Source organism: Trypanosoma melophagium, assembly GCF_022059095.1.
Source record: "Trypanosoma melophagium isolate St. Kilda chromosome Unknown ctg16segment0, whole genome shotgun sequence".
Taxonomy (NCBI): Eukaryota; Euglenozoa; class Kinetoplastea; order Trypanosomatida; family Trypanosomatidae; genus Trypanosoma; species Trypanosoma melophagium.
This window is the reverse complement of record NW_027125144.1, coordinates 28,944-56,256: the sequence shown is the minus strand read 5'-3', so window position 1 is coordinate 56,256 and position 27,313 is coordinate 28,944. Positions and strand designations below refer to the sequence as shown.

Here is a 27,313-nt window from a genome sequence, read left to right as displayed (position 1 = left end):
CAGTTCTCACAGCAGGGAGCGTACCTCCGCCGTACTGCTGCCCTCATTTTCTAAAATGGCTGACATGAGAAGTGGCGGTGGTGGTGGACGAGATGTGACAGTCAGTGGAGTTGGTACAGCACGGGGTAAAGGTGAGTTCTGTGATGTATCGGTATTATTGTTATTATTATTATTATTATTATTATTATTATTATTATTATTATTATTATTATTATTATTATTATTATTATTATTATTATTATTATTATTATCATTATTATTATTATTATTATTATTATTATTAGTATTATAACTACTAACAGAGACAACTTGGTTAGGTGGACTCTCTACTTCCCCATTCAAGCACGCCAAAATAGAATCAATACGTGTTTTCTGCAACACACCAAACTCAGTCACGAATTCATTCTTATCTTTTCCATTAAACGCCTCTGGTGTTATTATGAGAGGAGGTGGTGGTGGCATTAACAACATCGTATCTTCTACACTACACGGCCGTTGGGCTTCATCCATTGATAGTACAGGGAGTGGCCAGTCAACTTCATCATCGCTAGTTTTTTCCTCAAGCTGTGCCTTGTCTGGTACACGTAACTTTGTATAATGTTCATCGCTCTTTTTCTCCATAAGAAATGCACCGCCTGTGTTTGAGGGTTTGAGAATGCAAAGTATATTTATAACAAAATCCACCTCACTAACATTCTCAAGACGCATCACAACATCACGTTCCTGTTGCATCTTCCACAGCATGTATGCATCTCGGCAAAGGATGACTTTACTGATACGATCAATCCTACTACAACGTGTGAGTTCACCAGTGGGTTTGTACATGTACCAATGCATTCGAGAGATAAGAAGATAGCGTAATACACCTTTACCACGTCGTGTACATCGCTTTACAAGCGAGTAGTACAAAATAACTGGAGCTACAGGACTTGATGATGGGAGTAGGAATAGTAACTGTCGAAAGACATTGCGGACTTTGCTGTCCATAGCTTCTAATGGTACGATAGCGAGTTGCGACACCGGGTCTCGGTACTGATACAACATCTTTTCTTGTTTTCTTTCTTTATATACTACTACTACTACTACTACTACCAATAATAATAATAATACTACTACTACTAATAATAATAATAATAATAATAATAATAATAATAATAATATAGTTATAGTAATATAACTTTGTATGTTTAGTGCTTAGGTGTTGTTTATTCCTTTTGCTTTCTTTTAAAAAATGATTGGTGATACTGATATAACTACTACTGCCAATCCACGTCTAGTAAGGAAAAGCAGCGTTAAATAGTCATAGATAAGGAAAGAAAAGAGGGAGGAGAAGGAGCATATACATATACACACAAATGTATTTGAAACTTACAATGCCACTCAAGTGAAATCGCAACAACACCAACAATAATAACATAATAATAACAGAGAATTCTCTTCCCTCACAACATCCATTCTCCCTTTCTCTCTAGAAATGTGAAAAAGGGAAAGCAAAAGGGAAGAGACACCGCTCTCAAAACTAATAATAACAATAAAGGTCTCAAAAAATTTACTCTGCCGCAGTCGTACTTGGCCACGGCAAATGAGGTCCAAATAGAAGATGTTGAACCACATTAAACTTTGAAAGAACTTCTGCAGCGTACATTTTAATCATTCCAGTGTATATTTTTCGCCAACTCTCCACTCCACTGATATTGTACAGCATACTGCTGTGTTCAAAGAAAGGTCCTACCTTATTCTCCCGAATCCACGCAATTTGTGCAAAGTACATATACTCATCCGCATGCCGTTGTACCTCCTTTTCCTCACAGACGTGTTTTGGCAAAATAGCGCCATATCCCGCCCCACCCCCATCACCGCCGGTCTTCAGTGGAACATCTTTATCAATTAACTGCGCGGCGCCGAGTATAAAAGGCAAATGATGATAATCGTCCAATCCCCACACCCCGTGTGAGCCGGCCGGTTCGAGGTGGTAGTGTTTCTGCACCCGTCGCATGAAGTTCATATAGGCGCCGAACACGTCAAACACCATTCCCTGCCGCAGACGACAAATGCGATCTTTGTTGTTTGCCGCAACGGGCGGTGGGGGCGGGTGGTGCAGGGGGAGAATCACAGTTGGCTCCGCGTGCAGCGTGCCGCCGGTGTCGCCGCACTCCTCGAGGCAAATCATCATCACAATAAAGAAATGCAACTCGTGTCCGGTGCCGTAGTCAATGCGAGTGGCATTTCCAAATGCATCTTTAATATACTCCGCCAACTCTACAGCAAGTCGGTGTTGATCCTCTTGACTTCGACCACCGCGTTCACTGTTTGCTCCCTGTTGTTGTTGTTGTTGTTGTTGAGATTGAGATAGTGGTGGTAGTGTAGAGACCAGCTGTTGCATGAGTTCCACCACGTCTGCCTCAAGTCGTTGATGAAAGACACGAAATGCCTTATTTCCAAACCGCTGTCGCTGCATATCCTCAAGTGGCACCTCATCCACAATCTTGTGGAGATGTGGGAAGAATGTTTCAACAAAGAAGCGCAGTGTTGGGTGAAGCTCTGCGGTGTTCTGTACAAGCCGTCCACTTCGTGGAATTCCCTCTACAGACTCTGCACAACACTGCAGATATGCGATGATCTTTGCAAAGGATGCAGAACTTCGGAAGGTATCCACCAACTGTGGTTTCTCCACAATGTACTTGCGAGGTACGGCAGGGTCACCTGGTAAAGTTGATGTCTCTTGCATGGTAATCAAGCGTTATGTGAGATCACACACTGTTTTGGTGATTATTCTAAATATAAAATTTATTCGATTCCTTTTTTACAGAAGTATGTATATATATATATATATATATATATATATTTCCTTGTTTGTAATATAAATGGCTTTTTCTTTCCTTCTCAAGGACTCACACACACACACAGATACAGATAGAGAGATAGACTTCTCGCGTGAGTGTATAATTGCTACCGTGGTACGTCAATTTAATAAAAAGGAAATAAAGAGGGGAGAAGAAATTGATGGATTGTATGTACATATTGCACATGTAAATATACAAAGATAAATAAATCGTATGGATAAACCATAAGCCTAAATCCGTAGACATATATCTACATTTACATTATTAACCAAACGAATACGTATCTACTTATTTATTACGGAGAAATGGGAGAAGAGATAAAAACAGACGCATAGAAAGGACCCTGTTATTTGCTACATATGTATTGTATGTAGATGGTAGTGAAAAGTATTCGGACCCATTTGATTCGCCCACACACAGTACAGCACTTCGTCAGCGAAAATGAAAGATACTGGCGTTCAAAGGAACAAACAAATAAAATGCCTAGACTCATTTCACAGATGTCTTTATTTGAAAAAAAATTCAGTGCCAATGGACACCATGAGAACATAGAATAAAAATAAAAAACAACAAGTCTCCTCTTTCTCTCTTTTCACTATTTTCCTCTTGGTTTGCTCTCTGAAACTCCACCCCCTTTTTTTTTGCCTTCCTCCCCCATGCATTTCTCTCCTCTTATTTAGAGAAAGACCAAGGTTAATAAAAATTCATTATCGGCTTAAAGAAAATCTTGACCCATTTGGGCAAGTAATGAAACAACAGGTTGAAATCGTCCCCGTGCGCCACACACAAAACGTTCTTCCGTTACAAGCTTTGACTGTTCTAAAAGGAAAACCAACTCATCCCGCAGTGCCTCACGAAGAGTTGTGTTTGCGGTAAACAGAAACACTTCAGCTTCAACATCTTTGTGCACTGAGCGGTAACCGTAGTTTGTACTACCATAAGCCACAAGGTATGGGGCACCCACATGAACATGTTCCTTTTCTTCTCCTCCATTCTTACGAATACAACGACTATTATTACCGCTTCCACTGTTACTAGCATTACCACTACCAGTACTACTGCTTGGACCATTGCATGGTTTTCCACCTATAACATTCACACTCTTTTTCTGATTGGTAAACCACAAACCTTTAGCGTGAAAGGTCAGACCATCTGCACTAAACTCTCGTACCCGAACGCGGTCAGAGCAACCATATTCCCGCATAAGATAGTAAAAGGCTCGTTCAAGCTGTAAATAAAAGTAGGGAATATATCCAGCAAATCCCTTGGCACCACGCCAACCGTTTGTATCAACGCTAGCTGTAATAAAATCATATGAATTCTTACTTTGAAGAACCTCATCTACAAACTGTTCGTACATGTTTAGATATGGTGAAGTCAAATATATATGTGTTGAAGCTGGAACCATGTGAAGTAGTTGTTGGAGAACAAGGGAGTCGTGAAACACTCCTGCACGCCCGTATTGAAGTGTTGGAAATATAAATGTGTCGTATTGTTTTCCAAATGGCTGCAATTTCGCTGAAGCCTCAGCAGCTCTGGCAGCAAAATCCTTTAGCAGTTGATGAGCCAGTACACAGAATGCAGAGCACTCTGACGAGGGATCAACGCCTGAAGCATTTGGAAGAATAACCAAATCACTCTTTTTATGCAGTCTAGGGTTATTTATACTCCCATTTATCTTATCTTTACTACTACTACCACTGCTACTAGTACTATCACCCTTCCTGCTTGCAAATTCCTCACGACAAACCACAGGGTGTGAAATGTGGCAGAGTGTCTGTACAAGGTCTGTAAACCACGCGGCCACATGTGGGTTCTCCTCAATCACAACATAGCGGTCCATGCGTGTAGCAAAGTAGTCATCGGAAAGATTAGCACCTGTTAATATAGTGTCGCGGTCGTCAAAACAGAATATCTTTGTGTGCTGCACCCCCAACACCTCCCGTGCTCGACCCAATGGTGCAAGTAAACGTCCCCAACGACTTGGTGATTGAAAAAGACATACTCGCACTCGCACGGCGGTAGTGGCGGGCGGCTGCAACAACAACAATCGCTGCACCGTAAGAAGATTACGACTGTGATGCATGCGATTATGATCGAGCAGCAAACACACATCCAGGGACTGGCCGCGCTGCACGGCGTCCCTGAGTTTCTCCTCCAAACACGCAACGAACTGCGCAGAGAGTGGGCCGTCACCAACATATAACGCCGACATCACAATACGCCGCTGCGCTTCCCGCACTCGTCGCTGCAATTCCGCGTAGAACTTCGCCGGTCCCGCAAGTACATGCACCGTCTCCGCCCGCACCGGCAGGGCACAACACGTTTGTTGTAAATGCGCCAACATGCGTGTTTGCTCCGCGTCTGCTGTTTGCACGTTTGATGGGAGTTGCGCCGTTATACAATTCCCGCGTGAACATAATGATGATGATGATGCTGCTGCGAAAAAGTCCAGACCGCGTGAGGGAACAGAGAGTGTATTATCGCTCTTGCTGCTGCCGCCGAAAGTACGACAGGTCAATAAGGCAGCAATAACCAAAACCACAAGATAGGCGGCGAGGTGAATCATAGTGCCAAATGACCTAGAGGAATTCAATCTACAGAGGAGACAAAAACAGCAACACCCTCTACTGTTTCCAGGAAGAAGAAAAAATAAAAAACAAAAACAGACAAAGAAGAGGGATAGAAGCAGAAGAATAAATGGAGAATATATATATATATATATATATATATATATATATATATATATATACATTGGGTTTTTAACCTTTTCTCAACGATACAACTGTTATTACTATTATTTTATTTGCTTGTTGGAGTTGCAAGCATCGTCTGCACACACCTATCACGCGTTCCTCGAGACCCCGCAACCATTCGCCAGCAATAACGACATAACCGACTCATAGACGCTCTCACAACCATAGGTCTCCCCACAAATAAAGCCTTCGCTGTAGTTAAACCGTAGCCTCACAGTCTGTGTGTTCGTGGCGTTTGCTATTGTTTGAGATGGTGATAATGATGGTGGTGGTGCTGTGTGCCAGGTCACACATGCTGTTACTGTGCGACCCCGCGGTGAGAGCGGTTGAATAGACCGCACAGAGGTCTCAGTGTCTATACATGTAAGCACACTAGCGCAATCATGAATCTGCGCAGCAAGTTCCCCTGCGGCGGTGTGAATACCAGCGCCATCCACATCATCACAAATGCTGTTGCTGCAAGACATAGCGGAGGCACAAGGTCGCTCTCCCTTCATGCTTCTCTCCCATAAATTGATGATAGTGGTGAAAAAAAAAAAAGAAAAAGAAGCAAAGTTGCCAATAAAGAGGGTCTGCATGTCTTTTTCTTCTCACCTCTTAAATACTTGTGTTTGATTTGTTTCTTTTTCTTTTTTTGTTGTTGTTGACTTGTTTCGCCCAAAATGGCTTCAATTAATGCGTTACATTCATAGCGCGATGCTTATCTCTTTTTGTTTTTTTTTTCTTCTTCTTCGTACCTAAGTATGATGTTAGTAGTAATAGTAATAATCATAGTAATGATAGTAGTAATGGTGATAGTAACGGAGTTCGTAGCAGTAGTATTTTTAACAGTCAAGAGAACCTTGACTGCTTCTAGCGATACTTTCAGCGGAGCCACTGCCGCTGCTGCTGATGTCTTCCTTACGTCTCTTCCATTTTCTTCTTTTCTGCCGCAATGCAGTTCAATGTGATTTGTTAATTCTTTGCCCTGGCCTCCGCCTGTGCACCTCTGGTTGTTGTTGTGGCTGTAGTCTTCTTCTTCACTGGCTCTGCATTCATGAGTTCCACGGGATGAATAGTGCATTCATCGAAATTATTGGCTTTACCAAGTGCCCGCCGTGCGGCGACTGAGAGATCCCACTCCTGCAGTACACGTGTGCGGCGTGCGGTCGATTCGGCGCAGAAAGATTGTGCAAGCAACCAGTTACGTGGTCCATTAGACTCCTCACGTGAAAGAGAAGCCGTTGTACGGTACACAACAGCCACATTGGCAAACAATTCGGCCGTGTACTGCGAAATAGCCATAACGAAGAGTGGATCTACGCGTTCCGTCTTTTGTTGCTTGTGGTGCTGTCGAATGCGGTGAAGCATTAGGGATATATCTTTTTCCAATCGCGCCGTACTCACTTGCAGATTCACGTGAGGAGCTGCCAGACGCACGGTACTGTTTTCCGCACCCAACACATAGGATGTGAGTAACTCCTGTATATTACCAAATGGACTTGTTCCCTGTTCCTGCTGCTGCTTCTGCTGCTGTTGTTGTTGTTGTTGTTGTTGTGCGAGTAGTGGTGCGATGTAGCGCATTCCCTGCATTGCCATACCACCACCAATACTTGATAGCAACTGCCGTTCACACCCAAACAACTCTGCGGCGTATGTGTACTCAATGGGAGACTCCGGTTTTGATTTGTGTGATCGTGTGTGTGTCAGTGCGGTGTAGTGTGTAATTTCACGGGCGTGTGCAAGACCCTCAGCGAGGGCGTGTTTCGCATACATACAAAGTGCCACAGACTCCACCAACGATGGGGTGTACTTCTCACTCGCCTCCACAACGGTAGAGTCTGTTGTATGGGTAGGAACAGAGATAATAGAAGGATCATGTCCAGTAACAAATGAACTCAACGCCTCCACACCAAAGCGGGCACTTGCCAATTGTGCGAGTCTCTTCTGCACGGCGGGATTGCGCACCAACAAGGCATCATATCGCACGGTGTTTGTGGCGTGACGGGCACATATTTCTTCTAAGCGCCGCAGTACACCACCGCAGGCCGCCGCTGCCAATACATTCTGTTCCGCTGTGAATACATCGACCGCAGCGGCATCCCCCACGATGGATGCCTCCGCTTTGCAGAACTGCACTGCACGCAAACCACCGCCAACGGCGTAACTCTGCACTTTATCGCCAGACTGCGCAAACGGGACGGTGAGCATAACGGCACCGCCATTCTCGCATGATGCCGCCAGTCGCAGAGACGCCGGCAGGCTCTTTTCCTCTACTGCGGTGAAACACGTACCGTTTAGTGTTACACGTGTGGGATCGCTGGGATTCACAGACGCCTGCACGGTGTCCCGCGACTGTGAAAGAGCGCAGCACTCCTCTTTTGTACCACACGCAGTGGCAGCAGCAGACAACCACGCCGTGTTTGGCACCGCCATGGCTTTTGCATAGACCGCCTCACGCTTCTTCAGGAGTGTGTGTCCTGCCGTTTCTTTAACCGTCGTGCCGCCGGTTTCTTCTTTTAATTCTTGTAATGAGACTTTAGTGCCAAGGGCGGTGAAATGCCGAAGCATTAACATGTCCGCCAAGCGTCCTTGTTGCAGGAGCGTGGCCACAAAGTCCACACGGTTGCGGGCCAGTGAGAGACGACGCATTTTTTTCCTCTATTTTTGTTAAGCAGAAATGAAGATACCAATTAAGAAAAGAAAAAAAAAGAGGGAAAGAAAGGAAAAAAAAATCCATTAGGACTTCTGCAGTTCAACAATCTATCTCTCTTTCTCTTTCTCTCATATATTTACCGTGATAACACGGAGGTGGTGCGTACGCATACACATATGTGTATATGTGTATACCCCCAAGGAATAACTGTTATGGGATAGACCAAAGGGTGTGGCATTGCGGTTACACAGAGGGAGATTTATAATAGTAGAATAATAAAAAAAAACAGGAAAAAGTTGAAAAAACCTATCAGTTCGCATAAAAAAAAAGAAGAATGCAAGAGCAAAGTCATTCACCCGCACATTGGGAATCATTTTCATCTTTTTTTTCCTTCTGTTTTGCAAACCCTTGAATAACATTCTCTCCCAGAATAATAGTGTTTGAGGACGTTGTCTATATGCACGTACTTGTATGTGCTGCATTCCCCCTTCGACCGAATGCCACAAAAAACAATATATAAATATATATATGTGTTTTTCTTTTCCTTCCTTACATCAACAGTACTGAGTTCAGATTAGTTTCCTTTAAAAGAAAAAAAAAAAACAATAACCCTTTCCCGTTTTTTTCTCAGTTTTCCTCATTTTTCCATTTCTTTTTCTCTTATCCCTTTGCATCCCACCCCCTGAAATAATAGCAGCTTCCTCTTCTTAAATATCATCCATGAGGTTCAGCTTCACTTTGCCGTCGCTTGTGTTATCAAAGGCCGGCTTTCCCAAAAACGGGCACGTGGCGCAGCGGAAGGCGTCGCCCTTTGCACAGTTCCCACAACCACCCGGCGGCATCTGCACATCCACATTTATTCCCTGCTGTTGTTGTTGTTCTAACTGAGCCCGGCCGCAGGTGCAGTTCTTGCAGGCCCGTCGCCGAGTGGTGCAGTCTTCTCCTTTCGTGGCTTCCTTTTCAAGACGGTCCTCTTCTGTGAGCAGCGCGTCCTCGTCGATGGGCTGACGAGTCTTTAGACTGAATGCCTGGCCTGTTGTGGAGGATACGGCAGACATAGCTCCTTGTTTTTTTTATTTTTTCTTCTTTCCGTTTACGTTTTTTTTCTTTTTCTTTCGTTCTTTTTTCGCTCGTTCTGTTGTTTTTCTTTCTTTTTCAATTAGCTTTTCTCTAAAATATAGTGGAGAAATCGAAAACAACAAAAGAAGAAGAGAGTATGGGAAGGCGCTTACACCTTTGTATTCAAGCAGGAACAAGAAAATAAGAAGGGTATTACTGAATAAAAATAGAAAATAAAAAACTTCAGTTGTTGTACGGAGAGAGAGAATGAGGAAAAAAAAACAGATATTTGATATGAAGATGGGATTTAGATACGAGTGCACAATTCTCTTTCTTTCCTTCCCTTTTATCTTGCTGTTTCTCTCTCTCTCTCATTGTGGTCACATTTTTTCCTCCTCGGAAGAGAGAAGAGAAGCAAGTATCCACGCTAATGGGAGAAGAAATGCGAAAAACAGAGTGAAAAAAAAGTGAAAGAGAGAAAAAAAAGGAGGAGGTAACTTCTCCACTCTTCTGGTTCAGAAATGGGCTCTTTACAACTGTCCCCGCAATGAAAAATAAATACACAGTCACACATAAACACACACTGAATGTGTAGATTTAAAGATATGATTTGGTGACTGTCTTCTTTCTTTTTTTCATAATTCGATAAAAAAGAAGAAATATATATATATATATATATATATATATATATATATATATATTGTTGTTTCCTCCCTCTTCGCATGCAGCGAATACCTCATGCGCCATCAAAGGGAACACTGTATTTTCTCTTCTTTCAATTACCCTTTATCGTTCACTTTTATTTAAAATTTTTTCTTAAATTTGTTTAGGCGTGTATTTATATATGTGCGTGCATAAGCCACAATGAGGCCTTCCTCATCGTTGTATTCCATTCTCTTTTGTTTGATTGCTTGTGTGTTTTGTTTGCTCTTTCTTTTTTCTCTTTGGATCCTTTATGTGTTACTGTTATTTTTGTACGCAATTGGGATGTGCCTATTTATCTCTGATCCTTACATACGAATATAACACATATATACGTAATACCAAATTAAAAACCATATAAACAGTTATTTAACCATGCGTATATATGTATACATAGGTAAGTATAGTTCGACGAGTATAATCCCATCATAGAATTAGTAGCTGATCTCAGCACCCTCACTTATTCCATTTCATGAAAATAAGACGAGAGAAACTGCTGTTATTCTTCTCGCTGCCATCAAGATGGGTGAATATGATCAATAAAAGAACAGCAATAACAATAACAATAAAAAAAGAGGCCATTTCTGAACAATTCAAGAAACAGCAATAATGTGAAAAAAAAAAAAGGACCTGTTCCTACTTTTTTATCTCTGGGTAAGTGTGAGTTTGTGGAGACATGTATTTCTGCGCTTATGCGCACTAGTCTCGGTTAGCAAAGAAAAAAAAAGAATAACACATGAAGCGAACAGCACAACACACCAGCACTTACTGGCTGTTGCCACTACTAACCACCATCACTACCGTTATTTATTTTCTTTCTTTATTTGCCTCATCCTGCCTTCTCTCTTGCTCTCCCTCTAGCACTATAAATCGTTAGCGTTTATATATGTGTATGTGCCCGTTTTTTTCCCTCATCATCTTCGCCCTGAGATGAATCCCATCGTTTTCTCTTTTCTCTCTCTTCTTGGTATTCGCACTTATTCTGTTCCCTCTGGCATTCCACCGGGAAGACTCATGCGCACCTCCGGACCAAGTGAAATACCCTCTGCAAAGTCCAGCACCTCAACTTCCATTCCCTCCGCAAAGTGATACGGTGCTGTTTGTATACTTGGCCGACTGTAGTACCACTCGGGATAACCGTTACTACCATCTGGATTCACAATAACATCACTATCTATATGAACGCCACTGCTATTATTATTATTATTATTATTATTATCGCTGCTGTTATCGTGGCTCGCTACGGGAACCAGTCGCATTCTCTTTTGAATAACGCCGCAGTGCTTGTACAGTTCCACAATCATTTCCGCGCAGCTAATTTCCCGCCCCGTACGCCGTGCGCCTGTCCATTCATACAACTTTGGATGAATAAAACTAAGCACTAGCAGCGGACTTTTGTCTAGTGGACGACCAACATTCTCATTCACGTACTGCCGCAGTAATCCCTTACGCTGCGGTGTCCACTCAAATCCCTTTAGTCGCCGTATGGCAAAACGATTATAACACCACCGCTCGCCCTCGCGTCCAAACAGCCGTCGACTGGCCTCCACCAATTGCACACACTCATGCCGTACCTGACCATTCACATCCGGTGCATTCACGTCGAGATTGTCCACAACTTCCATCATGACAACCCCGCGTTTCTGCTTCCGCTGCAGCCGCAGCCGCTCATCCCGCAGCATATCCGCAATCGTACTAGTCGACAGTCGCCCGCCATGCTCCATCGCATCCCGCCCCGCCATGGTTGTAACTCCTGCTGTTGATGTGGATGTTGATGCTGTATTATTAGTAGTGGATGCTGATGTTGTTGATGGGCGGTAGAGTGGCCATCGCTCAAACTGCGCCGGTTCGACCACAACGCCGACGTGTGAGTACCGCAGTGCCGCTGGCCGCATGAGACTGTATGCGAATTGCGCCCACGTGATGCGGCGGCTGGTGCTGCCGGTGCCCATCATCAACACCACGTCGCCCTCCCGCAGCGTCGGTTCCACCTGCGCCCACTCCTCCAGCGGGAACTCCTCGTGCGGCACAAACAGCGAGGCGACGGCCGCCTCCCACCGCCACTGCAGCACCGCACAGACCACAAGATACCCACAGCAACTCAACAGGAAAAAGAGAGCGAGTGTCCCACACTGGCGGGACAGACGCTGCGCTCGGAATCGCCGCCACCCCGCACGGAGAGGCGAGAGAAAGAAAGACCCAGAAAAACAGCCACATCCCTTGCAGTTCACCCCAGTGGATATAGTGCGACGACTAATGGGAATAGTGTTGGGGTTACTATTACGACGCATACTACTACTATGACTACTATTGCCACCATGGGGGACCGGCGTCCCTCTGATACTAAAATAGCGACCACCACAGCAGATGCTACTGCCGCTGCTACTGCTGCTCATACGGCAGAGAATTCGGTGTCTGACGAATACCATCGTCCACCTTGCTACGCACATGACACAGTAGAACTATTATATATATATATATATATATATATATATTTATTTATTTATTTCTTTATATCTGTATGTGTATGTGCCTTCCCTCTCTTTCTCTCTATACAAGGGTTAACGGAGGATAATCCCAGAAACGAATATACAAAAAGAAAGAACAACAAGTGAGGAGAGAGAGGAAGAATAAAAAGAAAACCACACGAGAGTCACAGACATTCACACATGTTCATTTCCCCAAACCCATTTTTTCTCTTTTTGCATATCTCTCTCTCAATATCGTATTTGTTTGTTTGTCTGTTCGTGCGTGTGCGTCTTCAGAAGAAGTGGAGTACATTGCAGGGCTCGAAGAGAAATATAGGGAAAGGACGCAAGCTGAAACGAAAAGAAAAGCAACGACAGAGTGTCACAAAGTAACATAAAACAAAGAAAAAAAAGAAAACAAAAAACACACTAGAAGAGGAAACAGGAAGCATCCCATAAACAAAGGAATAAGGTTTCAACGGATAAGAATCAGTGATTATAACAGCGATCCTTATTAAATCCAGAGCGGTGTAACACGGTTACATTTTCTTTATTTTTGCATACACCCACTAGGCGCTATGCGCGCTCACATAATTGTAGTACCACGGTCTGCCGAAGCAAAAAAAAAAAAAAAAAACGGACAAAACAAAACAAAAAAATGAAAAACAGAGAAGAACGAAAAAACAAAATTTGACATGAAAAAGAGAGGGAAAGAGTCAAGAAAAAAATAATTTTCTCTCCATTTCCTTCTAAGACTTTCTAGTTTGTTATTTTTCTTTTCGTTTTGTACGCGTCTTCCAATACTGTTTCATGTTTTAATCAACTTTTTTTGAGCCTATTTTCAAACTTTTTTCTTGTTTTTCTTTTCCCACTGACCAGACTTGGGGGACGAACTCAGGAACTATGAACTCACCTGTCTTCCTCTTCGCACTACTACTCCTACTACTACTTCTGCAGACTGACACACTCTTCAAACTCACTGTGCCCCATTGTTGACTTATCGTGTGTTTGTATAGTTGTTTCTGTGTGTGCATAAATGCAGTTGGTTGCCCTACCACGTGGGCAAGAGCCGCAACTCTAAAATCACTCGGAGTTATCATCGTCAACATCATCATTACCAGCAGTAACCGCAACAACAGGTCAAACAATGGGAACAAAAGTAACACCTGCATCGTTAATAATAATAATAATAATAATAATAATAATAAAAGTCAACAGCCAAAATCAAAAAGGAAAACAAACCCAAATCAACATTGGGGGCAAAAAAAAGAATTTCCAAAAGAACGCCTTCCACCCCACATTTTCCTTTTCTTTCGTTCTCACTTCCTTTTTCTTTCTTTACCTCTCTCTTATTCTCCGAAAAGGGTCAAACAGAGTAAAGGGAATACCACAACCCAGGGAGTTTTTGGGTTATTTTACCTTTTCTTTCTTTCGGTTCTATTTCACTCTCACTTCTGGTATTGTGTTACTCACAGTGAGGTATGCTCACGCAGATAATCTTCGATTGAGAAGGGCGTCTCCCACTGTCGGAAGAAAGGGTGCTCTAGCAGTTCACGTGCCGTCGGACGCTCACGTGGCTCAGGCAGCATACTGATACGAATGAAATCAATGAACTCCTCACTCAGCGGAGACGGCCTTGGGTACTTTCGTAGATCCAATGGGGCTTCTATACGGGAGACAAGATCAAAGGCATCTATACAATTCGTGAAGTCAACAGGATATTCACCAACAGAAAACTCTGCAAGGGTCATCCCTACTGCCCATATGTCACTTGGGGCACCATGTGCTTTTCCGCGCTGTCGTTCTGGGCTCATGTATTTGTTTGTACCAGAGCATTGTAAATCCTCAGAGGAACTTGTCAGTGAGATTATGGACTGATCAAATGGTGGCGCTTGTACACAAGAATCAGCATCTAATGGTGTAGAAATATACCTTTGTTGTTGTTTGTGTTGAGAGTGGGGCAACGCTGTTTGACTAAAACTAGCACGGGTATCATCTAAGGATCCACACTTCTGGGAAAGGCCAAAATCAGTAAGTTTTACTATACCTTTATCATTAATAAGAACATTTCCGGGTTTGATGTCTCTGTGAATAAATCCGCAATCGTGCATGTGTTGAACTCCGCGTAGCAATTGTTCCCCTACTACTGCCACCAGTCGTTCCGGCACACCCACATACCTTTTCGCGTTGCTATCATTCTCAACGCCTCCTCCTCCTTTTTCTTTTCCTGTTGTTGTCGTTGTTGTTGCTTCATCGTAATGATCGAGATTACTAAATGGCTGGTGGAGGATCTTCTGAAGATGATCCAAGCTACCGTAGTGCATGTACTCCATGACAAGATCTAGTGCCATGTTCTCCTCAGAGAAAAAGGCGTTGTAGAGTTTCACCATAAAAGGGCTGCAATATGCCATATGCAGTGCCTGGAGTTCCCTCACCACGATAAGCTGCAGTTGTTGCAGGTGTTGACTTGAGTAGGCCTGTGGTGTATGTGAGTGTGCTTCCGGGGGCCATTGTGCAAAGAACGGGCTGAGATCAATGCGCTTGACCGCCAGCCGCCGTCCGGTGGGAATGTGTACGGCCTCAAACACCACCGCCGATGCCCCTTCACCCACACGTCCTGGCATGATTTGTATATCCGAATACCGCAGGGCGGTGGGCGGGAGCGGGGCTGAGAGGCGACACGACGGTGGCAGTTCCATGTACGGCAGTAAACTCGCGGCAGTGTCTGGAGTGCCCTGTGCGGACGGCAGTGCAAGACTCCCACACTCCGAGTGACTGAAGGCGGAGGAGGAGCGTGCCTGGAATTGGGATGGTTGGAGGTGTTGTGCTAGTTGCTGACTGCGACGGGTGGTGCTGGAGTGGGCATCGAGGGAGTATGTGATGGGGCTGTATGGTGTATCCATGCTGGTGGAGAGAAGTGTGAAGGAGTTGTTGGCTGCTGGCTCCACCGGCACTAACATTTTATCTGGCAGTAACAGTAATTTCTTCGCAGACGTTGTGTGTGAGCCTCCCACCACCGCCTCCTCTTCCCCTTCTTCCTCTACGGCAGAGCTAGACTTGGGTTCAGCAACATCAATACTATTATTATTATTATTATTATTATTATTACTATTATTAATCAGTAGGTGATTTTGCATGGTAAGGCAGCCATTGCGTGAAACGCGGAAAGGACCTGCAATCAACATGTGATGATCCTCCGATAAGGATAATAAGGGCGGTCTGGCGCCAGGAGCTGAAGTCCGCTGTGTCGATGAGTTTAATGTATTGCTAAGACCATCTGTTGATTTCCGCAGTGATGGCGTTAGTTGTGGGATAGAACACTCTCCAATGCGTTGGGGACCCATAACACTTCCAATGGGTATAGACCTAGGTGTGCGCTGTTGTTGTTGTGCCTGTTGTTGCGGTGGTTGTTGATTCTGCGATGAGGATCTGCTCATCCATCCTACAGGTGTGTGTTGTTGTGTTGGTGTTAATGAGGGAAATGGCGTAGTGAAGAGTGACGGTGGCCGCTTTTTCTCTCTCAACGGTATTCCACCACCAAAGCTATTATTCTTCACACGCTCCTCACTTATGAGTACTGTACTCCCAAAGTGATTGGGCGTTCGGGCCATACGGTGATCCTTCGCGGATCTTTCCATCTCTCTGTTGTCGACGAGCATACTTAACTGCAATGTTGGCGGCGTTTTCTCACTTGACCGCCTTTCTGAAGTGGAGTTGCCAATATTTGCTGGTAAACTTTGCGAGATCTGCATAGTGCCTAACTGTATACTGTATACTGTGGAATAGGGGTAAGTGTATGTACAAAAATGATGAATGTCTATTCCTGTTTTGTGTAGGCACACGTATACGTGTTGTCGGATGGAAAACAGCAGCACCAGCAGCAATGATTCCCTTTTTATTTGTGAGTCAAAATAGGCAAAAGAACCGAAAAAATAAAATAAAAGAGAATAAAAAATGAAATATACCCACATTGAGATCGCAGTGAGGGGCAACAAGCCCCCCCAAAAGAGATGTAAAAATAAATATGAAAACATACTCATAAAGATAGAAATAAAAGGCACATACACACAAACACACATATATATATACATATATACGTATATACCAGTGCACAAAACAGGAAGAGGTTGTGGTAGTATTCGTTATATCGGCATTGGTACTACAGTCGAAAGTGTAAGAACGATGATCCTGTGAATCACAAGAGGAGGTTACTTCAGCCAAAGGAAACGGAGGATAGTAGTAAGAATAACGGAAAAAACGGTTTAAGACGAAACCGAATAAAAAAAAAAGAAAACGCTGCATCTCAATACACTTCAGAACAACAACAAAAAAAACAAGAAAAAAAAAACACAGAAACCGTTCACAGCGCAGCAATACACCTGGTGTAAGGAAAAAACCAAATACAGGATAACACAATCACAAGTAAACCATGTCCAAGAAAAGTGTGCTGCAAAATAAAAGAAAGAAGGCAGGATATTAAGAAATACACATTAAAAAAAAAGAAGAGGGGGAATTGATTAAATGACCATCGTCAAAAATAGAAATTAAAAGTATGGAAAAACATTTCATCTCGCCTCTATTCTACAGAAGCTCAATTCTTCACAGGTTTGATTATCTCCTTCGCTTCAAATCCATTTTCGTTGAAGGATAACCTGGTCAACAAACATTAACACTTGAGCTCTGTTCCCTCTATAAATTTGCCATTATTTTTATTTTTCTCTTCCTTCCTTCCCTTCCTTTTTTTACTTGGTTTCTCTACAGATGGCCCTTTTTGGTTCTCCTTTCTTTTACTTTTTTGCTGTTACCTCTACAAAAGGAAAAAAATGCATTGGGTTTTTTATTCACACATATAGTGGTACTGAGGCAGGTGTAATAGGAAAAAAACAAAACTATCAAAATATGGTATTGTTACTCATTTACTCCCTTCCTATTATCATTGTTTCACAGGCATTTCACAGCTGATGCTGTCTTAGTCCTAAAAAAATCACTCCTCTTCACCATCAGGTGTCACCTTTTTTGCCGTATATACACAGTTCCGCTCCTTTTTGGCCTTTTCTTTTCGTTCCTTTTTTTTTCTTGCGCGTTTGACCTTTAAAATATACACATACATGCATATACGGATGTATATATGTACATATATATACATATGTCAGTGTGTTTGTGTTTGTGTTTCTGTGGGTACAAGAGATCATTCAAATTACATTTGCTTTCATCCTCTTTCTATTTTTTTCCTTTGACCTGTTATTATAAAATCCCAATATTTTACTGTTTTCTCCTGTTTTCTTTTTCTTGCTTCTGAGAATATAGGATCGTTCATCCAACATAAAATAAAATATAAGACATTTGGGAAGAATGGGAACAAAAACAACAAATAAAAACAGAGGTGAGTCACACACCCAGAGAGAGACAACTCTCATTAAGTCCGTGTACACGTCTATCTGATACAAATGGAGTTCTCACTTTTTCCCCCTTCCATCTCTTTCTTTTGCCATAAACAAGAAAAAAATACATAAAATAAAAGTCAACAGTGCAGGAAATGACGGTATCGGTCTTGCTCTCTACCGCAGGAAGCGTACTCCCGGCACGATTACGGCAATGGAAGGAATCTCCGGCACAATTCGCCATGCCCCCGGATCAACACTGCGCATCTCCTGGCAGCACGCACAGGGTGAGAGGCACAGGCAGGCGCAGCAGCAGTCGCCAACGATATTGCCGGTTGTTCCATTCTTCTTGCGCAGATTGTATCGGGTGAAGAGACGCCCGAACGGAAAACAGAGAATACAGAAACAATGCGGCCAGAGCGCACACGGGTCGTCCAGACTGCTGGCGTACAGTTTGCACATGGAGCACGGGCTGAGAAGCGTCCAGTGGAAAAGGCAGCAAATAACACCAAGAAGGTCCGGCGCACCGCAGCACGGCGCGAGCTTCCAGCATTCCCACACCGCTCCGGCCGAACCGGACCATTGCCACTGATCAAGGCCGCAGATACCGAGGGGAAGTGTGTGTTGGATCTCAGAAACTTGTTGCCCCATGATTTATGAAATATGCAAAGATTTATTTTCTTTTTTCTTTCTTGCCTGTTGTTGTTGTGTTTGCCGGTGTATTGGTGGCTAACGCAATGGGTAAACAGATGTGAATAGAAGTGAATACGGAAAGTAAAAATTACCTTTGCGTGTTTTTTTTTTTCTTAGCTGTTTGCTTGTCTTGTAGCTGCTGTAGTATTTCCTATATATCTTCTTTTTAACCTTCACAGGCTGGCGTAAATTGCAGTTTTTAAAGTAGCTTGGCTTCTGAATTACAAAAGAAAAAAGAAATAAGTAAAGAAAATGTTTGTTCAGATAATAGCAGCTACATCAGAGGAAAGCACACACACATATCTATATATATATAGATACTGCCGAGAGTTAAAACATCATCATCATCATGATTATTCTTAGAAATCGGTTCACGCATAGTCTCTTTTCATCAAAAAGGTCTTTCAAAAACGAGTTCCTTGGAATGTCAGGTATCCTTCATCTTTATTCCTTACATTTCATACAAAAGAGGCTTTAAAAGTCATCCACAAGGGTCAATAAGTAAAAACAGTCAAGAATCCATCCGGAAGCATGCCTAAGAAAACAAAGACAATGATGGGGAAGGGCGATGGAATAAGAAACAGAATAACACCACCACCACCACCACCCACACACCGACAGATTCAGATTCTGTCGTAACACAAGCAAACAGGTATTAACAAACAAACACACACACACACGCACACGTACATATATATATATATATATATATATTCGAGGAAAAACGTTATTTTTTTGATTTGCCTGCTTGCAGGTCAAACGGGTCGAGTTTGAGAAGTGAACAGAGAAACGACGAGAGTTGTAATGTCACGACGGATTCACTGCCCACATTTAATGGAGGTGGCTCTTGTGGTGTGAGAGAGGGTGTGCCAAGCGGGGAAACACCAAATGGCAAATCCGAAACGGCGTTAGTACCGCCGCTATTCGTGCGGTGTTTGCGTGGATTCACCGCAATAAGTGAACGTACAACAAAGCGTGAGGCAATACCACGAATAAACTCCGAAACAAGAACCTTCAAAAAAACGATTGCGGCAATGGTTAGTACAAAAAGTAATGGAGCGCGTGCTAGTAAGAGACTGGCAAATGGGTAAATACTCCAAAGCAGTAATGCCACATATGGGACTGGAATAAAACCAGTACGTTTTACATACTTTGGAAAGAAACCAGCACTTGGTGAGAGAAGTCCTCGCACGTCGTCTGTGTCTGTTAAGGGATCATCCACACACTGTACTTGAATCCCTTCAAGTCGCCAGAGTACAGTCTCTGAAGCCATATCAACTAGCGCCAATTGGGAATAGCAGCGATAGACGCCAAGGGAGATACCGTTGAATTTTGCCACAAAGAGGTGTTTTACATAATCAATGAACACTTCTGCTATTAGAATGAGTAAGGTATCCGCAATATCAAGAACATCAAATCGTTCATGCATGTGTTGTATAACCATAACAAGAACAAATAAAAAAAACTTTAACCGCTCAATAGCGTCTGCGGCCGCCACCTGCAAGAGAGACTCCCTATTATGTTTCTTATACGCCACCCCCTTCACCTCACTAAAGTTGTTACTTATCATCAATGCCAGTAACAAATGACCCTCCGCATTCACCGCGACGTTAAGTGTTACTACCGATAAGAGCAGCGTCACGGCATGTGCTGCGACACACACCGCCGAAACCAGAGCACTACCAAACGGCAACCACAGAGAACGTTGCACCATCACACTACTCTTCTTATAATACGCCGTGCTGCCCCGGCCCCATCCCTGTACACAAACTGTCAATACTTCAATAGCCTCCTGCGAGAGAGCAGAGAGAAGTCTGTCGGCGACCTCAAGAATGTTGAACACCATCACAAGTTTTATAAAGGATGTGCGCCGCACTACGTGATAGAGATAGGCGTACAATTGCGTTGTGTACAGAGAGAGAGAGCCGTAGGTGAGAATTCCAAAGATAATGAGCACCAGCGCCACCGCATCCCGCCGCTCAAAGCGGGAGAACGCCACCAGACATTTAAGTGGAAGTAACAAGAGTGAGAGAATGTTCTCTGTCAAGCTAAGCATTGTAACAGCAAAGTAGAACTCGATATCTACAAGCATCTCTGGCATACGCAAGAAGTGCTGCAGCATCTCCTTAAAGCGCATGTCCCTTGTACTATTGGATGAATTATCATCGTCGTCTGCAGTTTGGCCCGCACGCTCCTCTTGTGTTGTACCAAACAAATCACGCACTAATTGTTCCCTCATCTTACCACTCCCTTTCTCTAGAAATATTACATTCATTACAAAGAAAAAAATAAAATGAAAATGAATCACAAACAAGAAACACAAATCAAGGGAAAAGAGGAAAGGAGAAAATAACAGTAGAGGGTTGGCAAAAAAAAAGAACAACAACAACAATAACAATAACATTAGCAAAACAAAAGAATAAAAAAAAAACAAAAAAAACTTCTCACCATCTTGATACTCCCCACTGAAGAGAGATATATTTGGGAATAAATAAATAAATAAATAAATAAATAAATAAATAAATAAATAGATAACATTGTAAAAAAGAAAAAAATAATCGATAACTAAAGAAACATAAAAAAAAGGGCAGAAGAACACCATCTTGTCACTCTTTAAACCACTACCTGTTCTTGTAGCTTTTCCACTACGTGTACGAACTGTCCATCACCTAACTTCCGACCCTTCTTTGTTTTGCGTCTTTCTTCCTTCGCCACGTCCTGCAGAGCTCCCCGCACTCGTTCAATAAATGGCACAAGTTCAGCAAAAACATCTTCTGGTTTTTTCTTCGCATCTTTTATACCAAAGTATTTCAAGAACTTTGTTCGCGTCTGATCGAGTTTATTAAAATGTTCTTTCAGTTCCTTTAATTCTGCCCCGACTCGCATGGTAAACCCCACAGAAAATGGAATAAATGGGTCTTCCGCATCTGTGCCAAGTTCCACCAATTTTTTCTTAACGAACATACATTTATTGTTAAACACCTGCACTGCCTTCTCGGCTTCTTGAATAGCAGACTCAATATCTGTCCAGCTGACATGCATGATATTCGCCGTCAATATGGGCTTCATTTCATCAACAATATTTAGCGCATCAAGTAGGTGCGTCTCCACAGTATTGACAAGATACGCAAAGAGTGACATTTTTCCTCTATTATCTTTTGTTAACTCCAATTTTCCAAGGAGGGTTAAATCCACTGCGCCAGCGTTGCCTCTTCGTGCATCACCGTAGTTCATCATATTACTAAATCCAAGCAATAACCCGAGACAGTACGGTAAATATTTACTGTTCAATACAGCCCCTATACACTCTTGCATGCGGTGCATTGGTTTCATGACATCCTGTCGACTCTCTTCTCATTCCATTGAAAAAAGCCACGGCGAGATACTTCTTTTAAATTCAGGTATAGTAATCATCATAGCCATGTATTTTTCTTGTGGCTCATACTCCTCTTCTGCCTTTTTCCCTGCATTTTTAAAGAAGGCTGTGCGTACCTCGTCTTTAGGGACCTGTGTGAGCATAGCCGTTAACACCTCGCATGGAAGAACATTCGCATCCAACTCAAGTAGGGCATGTTGTACATTGGGGATACTCGGAAGTTTGTGTAGTACAATAGAGAGATTTCGATGTACCCCTTCACGCAAGAGGAGAACTTTTTGTGGCTTGGCTGGGGCTGATGGTTTCACCTCAACTTCCTTCTGAGAGAAGAGCTGCTCAAACTTGGCATAGTTGAAGGTGTTGTTACACGTTTTACCCTTATTTACGAGAGACCAGACGGAATCCTCACCATCAGAAAATGGCAATTTCTCCCAATGAAGAGTTTTCATTCGCTTTGTTGGAGCAGGTCCCTTAAGATCTGAGACGGTGCTGTTGGTGTTGTTTTTGTGGGTGCTGACACTGGTGCTTTCTTGGCGGTGGCGGTGGCGCTGGTGGTGGCGATGATAATGCAGACGGCTGTCGTGATGATAATGATGATGGTTGTTGTGGTTGTGCGGCTTTGTTAGCGGCAGTGCCATGACTCCCCTTTATATTATTATTATTATTATTATTATTATTATTATTATTATTATTATTATTATTATTATTAGTAGTAGTAGTAGTAGTAGTAGTAGTAGTGGTATTGTTATTACTATTACTATTGATATTGATATTGATGCTATTATTGTTGTTGTAATCCTCTTCCTCCTCGCCGTCCTCCGGTGGCGGTGCGTCTCTTTCATCACTGGGCGGTGGCATCATATCATCATTATCGCTACCATTGATATTATTCCCATCATCATCATCAGAGGGAGGGGCGACTAACTCATCATCGCTGTTCATACCGTTAGCATCCTTTCTGTGTGCGTGAACACCCTGTGCTGCGGCTCCAGTAACACCAACGAGTTTTGTCACAGTCCTTTGTATATTTTCAGCGGTGATAAACTTCTGCACGAGTGTCATTCGTGCGGCGGTGATATCATGCTGGGCGTTATCCATATCAATTGGTTCCACCTTCTTAGAGGCCAGTGTATCCATCTGCAGACCACCACCCGCGCGAAACCGTCTTGCTGGGTGATAATTCACAGAAGCCGTTGGCATAAGAAGACTCATCTCCCGCAGTGTCTCATGTACACGCTCTAACTCTTGCCTTAACATTCGTACATTTGCTTGTTGCTGCTGAAATACGTGAAGTGTTTCCATAGCAGCGTCACATCTGTGTTTTGCCTCTTCGTACTGCATGCGATACTTACTTGCCTCCTCCCTGCTACGTGGGATAGTAAGATTGGATAATCGTTGAAAACTTGAGAGTTGTTTCATCAGATCCACGTCTTCAATGACAGTGAGTCGTTTTAGCAATGGCACCACACCACACTCTTTCCAGCGGAAAAGTAGCTTCTTCGCCTTTACCTCCGACACCTTCTTCTTCTTTAGCAGAATATTCATAAAGAGCAGTGTGCTGTGTGTGGCGAGGAGGTCATCACTGCTTAACAGTGGCACCAGCGGGGCGTATGGCAACACACCAACACCCACACATTTCTTCGCCGCGCGGTTAATTAACTTGTGTTCACTCTCCAGCGTTCCGCAGAGCACAAGAAGTGTTTCGAGTGTTGGTTTGGCAATGTTCAGCGGTACGGCGGTGCCGTCTGGGGGCGAGACCAACAAACCGTAAATCCGCTCCACGAGTTCCGGCGAATCGGCGATTTGCTCGACGGCATTCACTTAGACGAGAAGATTGCGCCGAGCGCCGAGCATCGCCGCCTGCAAATTACCGCTCGCCGTTCGAATTTGATGCAGCAGAACATTCAACCCGTCCTCCTCGAGAAACTGCTCAGCGAACTCCGTGCCCTGCAGGAGGGTATTCAGTTCAAGCACCAACATGCGTTTTCGCTGCCCTTGATTGTCCTCATGCAATAATATCTCAATAGCGTCGCGAACTGAAGTGCTGCCCAACGGCGTGCGGGAAACAATATCGGCAGCGGCCATCAACACTCCGCAGCGGCTTTGTTCGCTATAATTCCCATAGTCTACAGAAAGTGATAGAGAAGAAAGTCTAAAGAAACGGAAATGAGAGAAATGACAATGTGGGGGCAACAGCCATCACGATTTAAATAACAATAACAATAATAATAACAGCTATGGAGAACATAAGAAAAACAACAATAACAACAATAATAAACAGCAATAGAAAGCACAAGAAAAACAACAGTAACAATAATACAACTTCTCCATGTTACCTCTTCCTTATCACGGTTTCAAATAATGATCAGCAACACAGAAAGAAAGAAATAACGGGAAACAACAAAAAAAAAAAAAAAAACAAAAACACCATTCTACTCAAACCACACTGTGTTGCTTTTTCGCATCGTCGTAGCTTTCTGGAAGTGCCTCCTGCAAACGTGAATTGAGTGCTGCCAGTGCAATAGATCGATGCCGTTCCGCGTCCTCCTGCGTAGATCCCGGCAGGAGTGTCACATTAGCGGCACTGCGCAGTACTGGAATAGTCACCGCGTCCTCCACGGAGGCTGTGTTGCCGCGTTCACTCTCCTGCCGCGACCCGTTGTTAGCCGCAAAGTAAGTGAGACACTTTGAGCAGATGGGGTGCAGCAGCACGTGAAACGCAATTGGGTTCTTTGCGTGGAAGAGCCGCTGGAGCATCCATGCGCTGCAAAGACCCAAAAAGGCGGGAATGCACACACTGCCTGGAAATATAGTTTCACTATCCACATGTTCATCACTAATTTTCTGTCTTCTACGAAATACCACGTCAATGACAAGAGCCATGGCGAGAACAATGGTCGGCACATGCCGCCGCTGCACTTGCGTGGAAAAAAACTGCGCATGCACACTCGCCGTTGGTGCAATCGCGACCCACGGCACAAGAAGAGCAGCGGCGAGCGGCCAGATACCGCAGTAACACTGCAGAAACCACAAGAATCCCAATTGATATAATACAGCACTTAACACGAGTAGACTAACCGAGGTGGCGAGGGTTGTGACAAATGCTAATTGCATGAACGTCGATGTGCCCAGAGTGGCCTCCACCGCCGCGCCAATTGTCAACATGAACACAACGCTGCATGAACAGAGAATGATGTTAGGCTCCACAAAGACGTAACTGACAATATTCCACGGATAGCTATGAACAGAGAATGTGTGTGCGGGAATAAGTCCAAACACACGTGGCACCACCGTTGACCAAATGCTAAGCACCGCCGTCACACAGAGCGCCAGCGCAATGATCTTGCTAGCACTAGCACTATTACTACCACTACTTGCCATGCACTTCCTCTTTCTTTCTTCTTTTTTCTACTTCCTTTTATAACTAAACCACCAAATACGGAAATTTCAAATCATTCAAGAAAGTCAACCCCAATACAATAGAGCAAAAAAAAAAAAAAAGCAAAAAGGGAAATTAAATGAAAACACAGCGCTGAAATAGCAACCCCTCAAACCCAGGAATAGTGCATGCACACGAGGGGGAAAAAAAACGTACGGTGAGAAAAACGAAAAATCCACCAGAGCAATAAACCAGAAAATAAATAAATATTTATTTATTATATATATGCTCACTGACCCTCCTCTCTTCAAATGGATAACAAAAGAGGCAACGAAGGTTCTAAACACAAAAGAAAAAGTGATTCTTCTCAAACGACAGGGTTCCCTGTAGTTTCTGTGATCCAACCACTCGCGAGCACGAACAAAGATGCAGCTCCATCCACAGCACACGTGTTAAGCGGCCAGTACGCCACAAGTGCTTGTCCAGTTGTCAGAGCTCGTACAGGTGCATCGAACACCACAGTCGCATAACTAACACGAATGCAGTCATTCGCCTCATGCACATCACGCAGTGCAAAACAAAGAGTGGCCTGACGAAGTGGTTCCTGATGGCGTGCACAACAGAGACAACGAAGACGAATTTCTTCTCCATGTTGCCCAAGAGATCGGGGATGAAGTGATAGTGCCACATCCTTCAACTCTGCCACGCTCTTGTACAACAGTGGATGATCCCAGCGGTCCACCAGCCATACAGTTCGTAAAAAACGCAGACAATCACCTTCTTTTTCTCCATCACATTCCTGTAATGGAAATAATTCTTTATTTTGTACGTAGTAACGCAGAACACGCCCACTATTATCCTTACCACGGATCAACTGTCCAAGCGTTACACTGTACGCCGGAAGCACAGATGTATTAGATCCACCAAACAAGAGAAGTTTTGATGCCTCAACTTCGTTTCCCGTTTCAGCATTAACAAATTTCGTTTTGCTCCCTCCCGCCACTATCCGTTCAAGAGTTATATTATTAGGGGCAATATACTCCTCTAGAAATGAACTGAAACCACATCCAGGATGCATCTTTTTGTCATTATCAACATCACCATCATTATGTGATTTACGTTTGTAATGTTCACCAACAAAACATATCCCAGTACTTGTTTTCTTTTTGCAAACAGCTGTCAACCCAAAGTAAGCTGCTACAGCGCGTACATCAGCTTTTTCCTTAAACACATGACCCAATGGAAACAACGCCTTAGAAGCCTGCAGTGTAGAAAGACGTGATAAAAACACCGTTTGATCATTAAGGTCTCGACCAGCAGAAAATGGTCTCGCAATTACCTGCACCTTACCTCTGTCATTATCATCACATTGAAAGAGTGCCGTTCTAGCATAATGCCCTGTAGCAATGTAATGCGCTTTATCTGAGTCAATCAATGTATTTAAAAGAGCATGAAACTTCACCTCAGAATTACACAAGATATCCACATTTAGTGTGGCCCCACGAGCATAGGCATCCAACATGGGTTCAAAACATTTTTCTACATAGCGAGCACTGTAGTTATGCAGCGGCATCATCTCTCCGCTGCTCAGTAGACCAATAGAGCGGGCAACTTCAGTGGCATCGTTGTAGTCCTGCTGCGCCATTTCGCACCAAACACGACGACCATCACGTACTTCTACGGCATCCTCCCAGTTCTTCATAAAGACGGGAACGTAGTGAACAGATGCCGACAAATCATGAGGACCTCTTATCATCATCTTAGATGGAGTTGGAAGTACATCTGACCATGAGCGACGCTGCTCCAGAGTTTTCTGCAACTCACCCAATGACAATGGATTGTTTAAACTGCATAGAGCCTCAACATCGCGCCATTGCGACGCACAACGCTTAAGCAATAGTGCTACTACTGCGCTATCTACTCCACCTGACAAGGCAACCGCCACACGCACTGCAGTAGAAGGCATTCACAGTGTATATCTTTTCCTCTGTGTATACACAAAAGTAAACACAATCACAGAA

At 43.5% G+C, this 27,313-nt stretch overlaps 16 protein-coding genes across 16 annotated transcripts; 1 reads left to right on the top strand and 15 right to left on the bottom strand.

Moving 5' to 3' along the window:
• Window positions 1–6: 6 nt before the first annotated feature.
• LSM04_007466 (uncharacterized protein) lies at window positions 7–1,044 on the bottom strand (the record flags this gene model as incomplete). The annotated part of the gene is made up of 1 exon (XM_067337454.1): window positions 7–1,044. One exon carries the CDS (start codon window positions 1,042–1,044, stop codon window positions 7–9), a length of 1,038 nt encoding a protein of 345 aa, XP_067193590.1.
• A 505-nt stretch (window positions 1,045–1,549) lies between these two features.
• LSM04_008673 (Phosphotyrosyl phosphatase activator) lies at window positions 1,550–2,728 on the bottom strand (the record flags this gene model as incomplete). The annotated part of the gene is made up of 1 exon (XM_067337453.1): window positions 1,550–2,728. The coding sequence occupies one exon, from the start codon at window positions 2,726–2,728 to the stop codon at window positions 1,550–1,552; it is 1,179 nt and encodes a 392-aa protein (XP_067193612.1).
• An 830-nt stretch (window positions 2,729–3,558) lies between these two features.
• LSM04_007864 (Phospholipase D-like domain) lies at window positions 3,559–5,412 on the bottom strand (the record flags this gene model as incomplete). Its single annotated transcript, XM_067337452.1, has 1 exon — window positions 3,559–5,412. The coding sequence occupies one exon, from the start codon at window positions 5,410–5,412 to the stop codon at window positions 3,559–3,561; it is 1,854 nt and encodes a 617-aa protein (XP_067193599.1).
• Window positions 5,413–5,688: 276 nt separating this feature from the next.
• Window positions 5,689–6,096, bottom strand: LSM04_007357 (uncharacterized protein; the record flags this gene model as incomplete). The annotated part of the gene is made up of 1 exon (XM_067337450.1): window positions 5,689–6,096. One exon carries the CDS (start codon window positions 6,094–6,096, stop codon window positions 5,689–5,691), a length of 408 nt encoding a protein of 135 aa, XP_067193584.1.
• A 457-nt stretch (window positions 6,097–6,553) lies between these two features.
• Window positions 6,554–8,230, bottom strand: LSM04_000100 (uncharacterized protein; the record flags this gene model as incomplete). The annotated part of the gene is made up of 1 exon (XM_067337449.1): window positions 6,554–8,230. The coding sequence occupies one exon, from the start codon at window positions 8,228–8,230 to the stop codon at window positions 6,554–6,556; it is 1,677 nt and encodes a 558-aa protein (XP_067193450.1).
• A 711-nt stretch (window positions 8,231–8,941) lies between these two features.
• LSM04_002063 (Anamorsin) lies at window positions 8,942–9,292 on the bottom strand (the record flags this gene model as incomplete). Its single annotated transcript, XM_067337448.1, has 1 exon — window positions 8,942–9,292. One exon carries the CDS (start codon window positions 9,290–9,292, stop codon window positions 8,942–8,944), a length of 351 nt encoding a protein of 116 aa, XP_067193488.1.
• A 1,680-nt stretch (window positions 9,293–10,972) lies between these two features.
• On the bottom strand, window positions 10,973–12,424 carry LSM04_000317 (uncharacterized protein; the record flags this gene model as incomplete). The annotated part of the gene is made up of 1 exon (XM_067337447.1): window positions 10,973–12,424. The coding sequence occupies one exon, from the start codon at window positions 12,422–12,424 to the stop codon at window positions 10,973–10,975; it is 1,452 nt and encodes a 483-aa protein (XP_067193454.1).
• Window positions 12,425–13,278: 854 nt separating this feature from the next.
• On the bottom strand, window positions 13,279–13,635 carry LSM04_001425 (uncharacterized protein; the record flags this gene model as incomplete). Its single annotated transcript, XM_067337446.1, has 1 exon — window positions 13,279–13,635. One exon carries the CDS (start codon window positions 13,633–13,635, stop codon window positions 13,279–13,281), a length of 357 nt encoding a protein of 118 aa, XP_067193473.1.
• A 297-nt stretch (window positions 13,636–13,932) lies between these two features.
• On the bottom strand, window positions 13,933–16,215 carry LSM04_001236 (Protein kinase domain; the record flags this gene model as incomplete). Its single annotated transcript, XM_067337445.1, has 2 exons — window positions 13,933–15,503; window positions 15,573–16,215. 2 exons carry the CDS (start codon window positions 16,213–16,215, stop codon window positions 13,933–13,935), a joined length of 2,214 nt encoding a protein of 737 aa, XP_067193472.1.
• Window positions 16,216–17,999: 1,784 nt separating this feature from the next.
• LSM04_000721 (uncharacterized protein) lies at window positions 18,000–18,504 on the top strand (the record flags this gene model as incomplete). The annotated part of the gene is made up of 2 exons (XM_067337444.1): window positions 18,000–18,131; window positions 18,202–18,504. The coding sequence occupies 2 exons, from the start codon at window positions 18,000–18,002 to the stop codon at window positions 18,502–18,504; spliced, it is 435 nt and encodes a 144-aa protein (XP_067193459.1).
• Window positions 18,505–19,264: 760 nt separating this feature from the next.
• Window positions 19,265–20,776, bottom strand: LSM04_000344 (Tapt1 family; the record flags this gene model as incomplete). Its single annotated transcript, XM_067337443.1, has 1 exon — window positions 19,265–20,776. The coding sequence occupies one exon, from the start codon at window positions 20,774–20,776 to the stop codon at window positions 19,265–19,267; it is 1,512 nt and encodes a 503-aa protein (XP_067193455.1).
• A 374-nt stretch (window positions 20,777–21,150) lies between these two features.
• LSM04_007931 (Formin) lies at window positions 21,151–21,870 on the bottom strand (the record flags this gene model as incomplete). Its single annotated transcript, XM_067337442.1, has 1 exon — window positions 21,151–21,870. One exon carries the CDS (start codon window positions 21,868–21,870, stop codon window positions 21,151–21,153), a length of 720 nt encoding a protein of 239 aa, XP_067193600.1.
• Window positions 21,871–21,891: 21 nt separating this feature from the next.
• Window positions 21,892–22,362, bottom strand: LSM04_007308 (Formin; the record flags this gene model as incomplete). Its single annotated transcript, XM_067337441.1, has 1 exon — window positions 21,892–22,362. One exon carries the CDS (start codon window positions 22,360–22,362, stop codon window positions 21,892–21,894), a length of 471 nt encoding a protein of 156 aa, XP_067193582.1.
• Window positions 22,363–22,384: 22 nt separating this feature from the next.
• LSM04_005198 (uncharacterized protein) lies at window positions 22,385–23,998 on the bottom strand (the record flags this gene model as incomplete). The annotated part of the gene is made up of 2 exons (XM_067337439.1): window positions 22,385–23,733; window positions 23,785–23,998. The coding sequence occupies 2 exons, from the start codon at window positions 23,996–23,998 to the stop codon at window positions 22,385–22,387; spliced, it is 1,563 nt and encodes a 520-aa protein (XP_067193544.1).
• A 351-nt stretch (window positions 23,999–24,349) lies between these two features.
• On the bottom strand, window positions 24,350–25,294 carry LSM04_007705 (Transmembrane protein DUF1751; the record flags this gene model as incomplete). Its single annotated transcript, XM_067337438.1, has 1 exon — window positions 24,350–25,294. The coding sequence occupies one exon, from the start codon at window positions 25,292–25,294 to the stop codon at window positions 24,350–24,352; it is 945 nt and encodes a 314-aa protein (XP_067193597.1).
• A 365-nt stretch (window positions 25,295–25,659) lies between these two features.
• LSM04_007018 (uncharacterized protein) lies at window positions 25,660–27,258 on the bottom strand (the record flags this gene model as incomplete). The annotated part of the gene is made up of 1 exon (XM_067337437.1): window positions 25,660–27,258. The coding sequence occupies one exon, from the start codon at window positions 27,256–27,258 to the stop codon at window positions 25,660–25,662; it is 1,599 nt and encodes a 532-aa protein (XP_067193578.1).
• Between the last annotated feature and the right edge of the window lie 55 nt (window positions 27,259–27,313).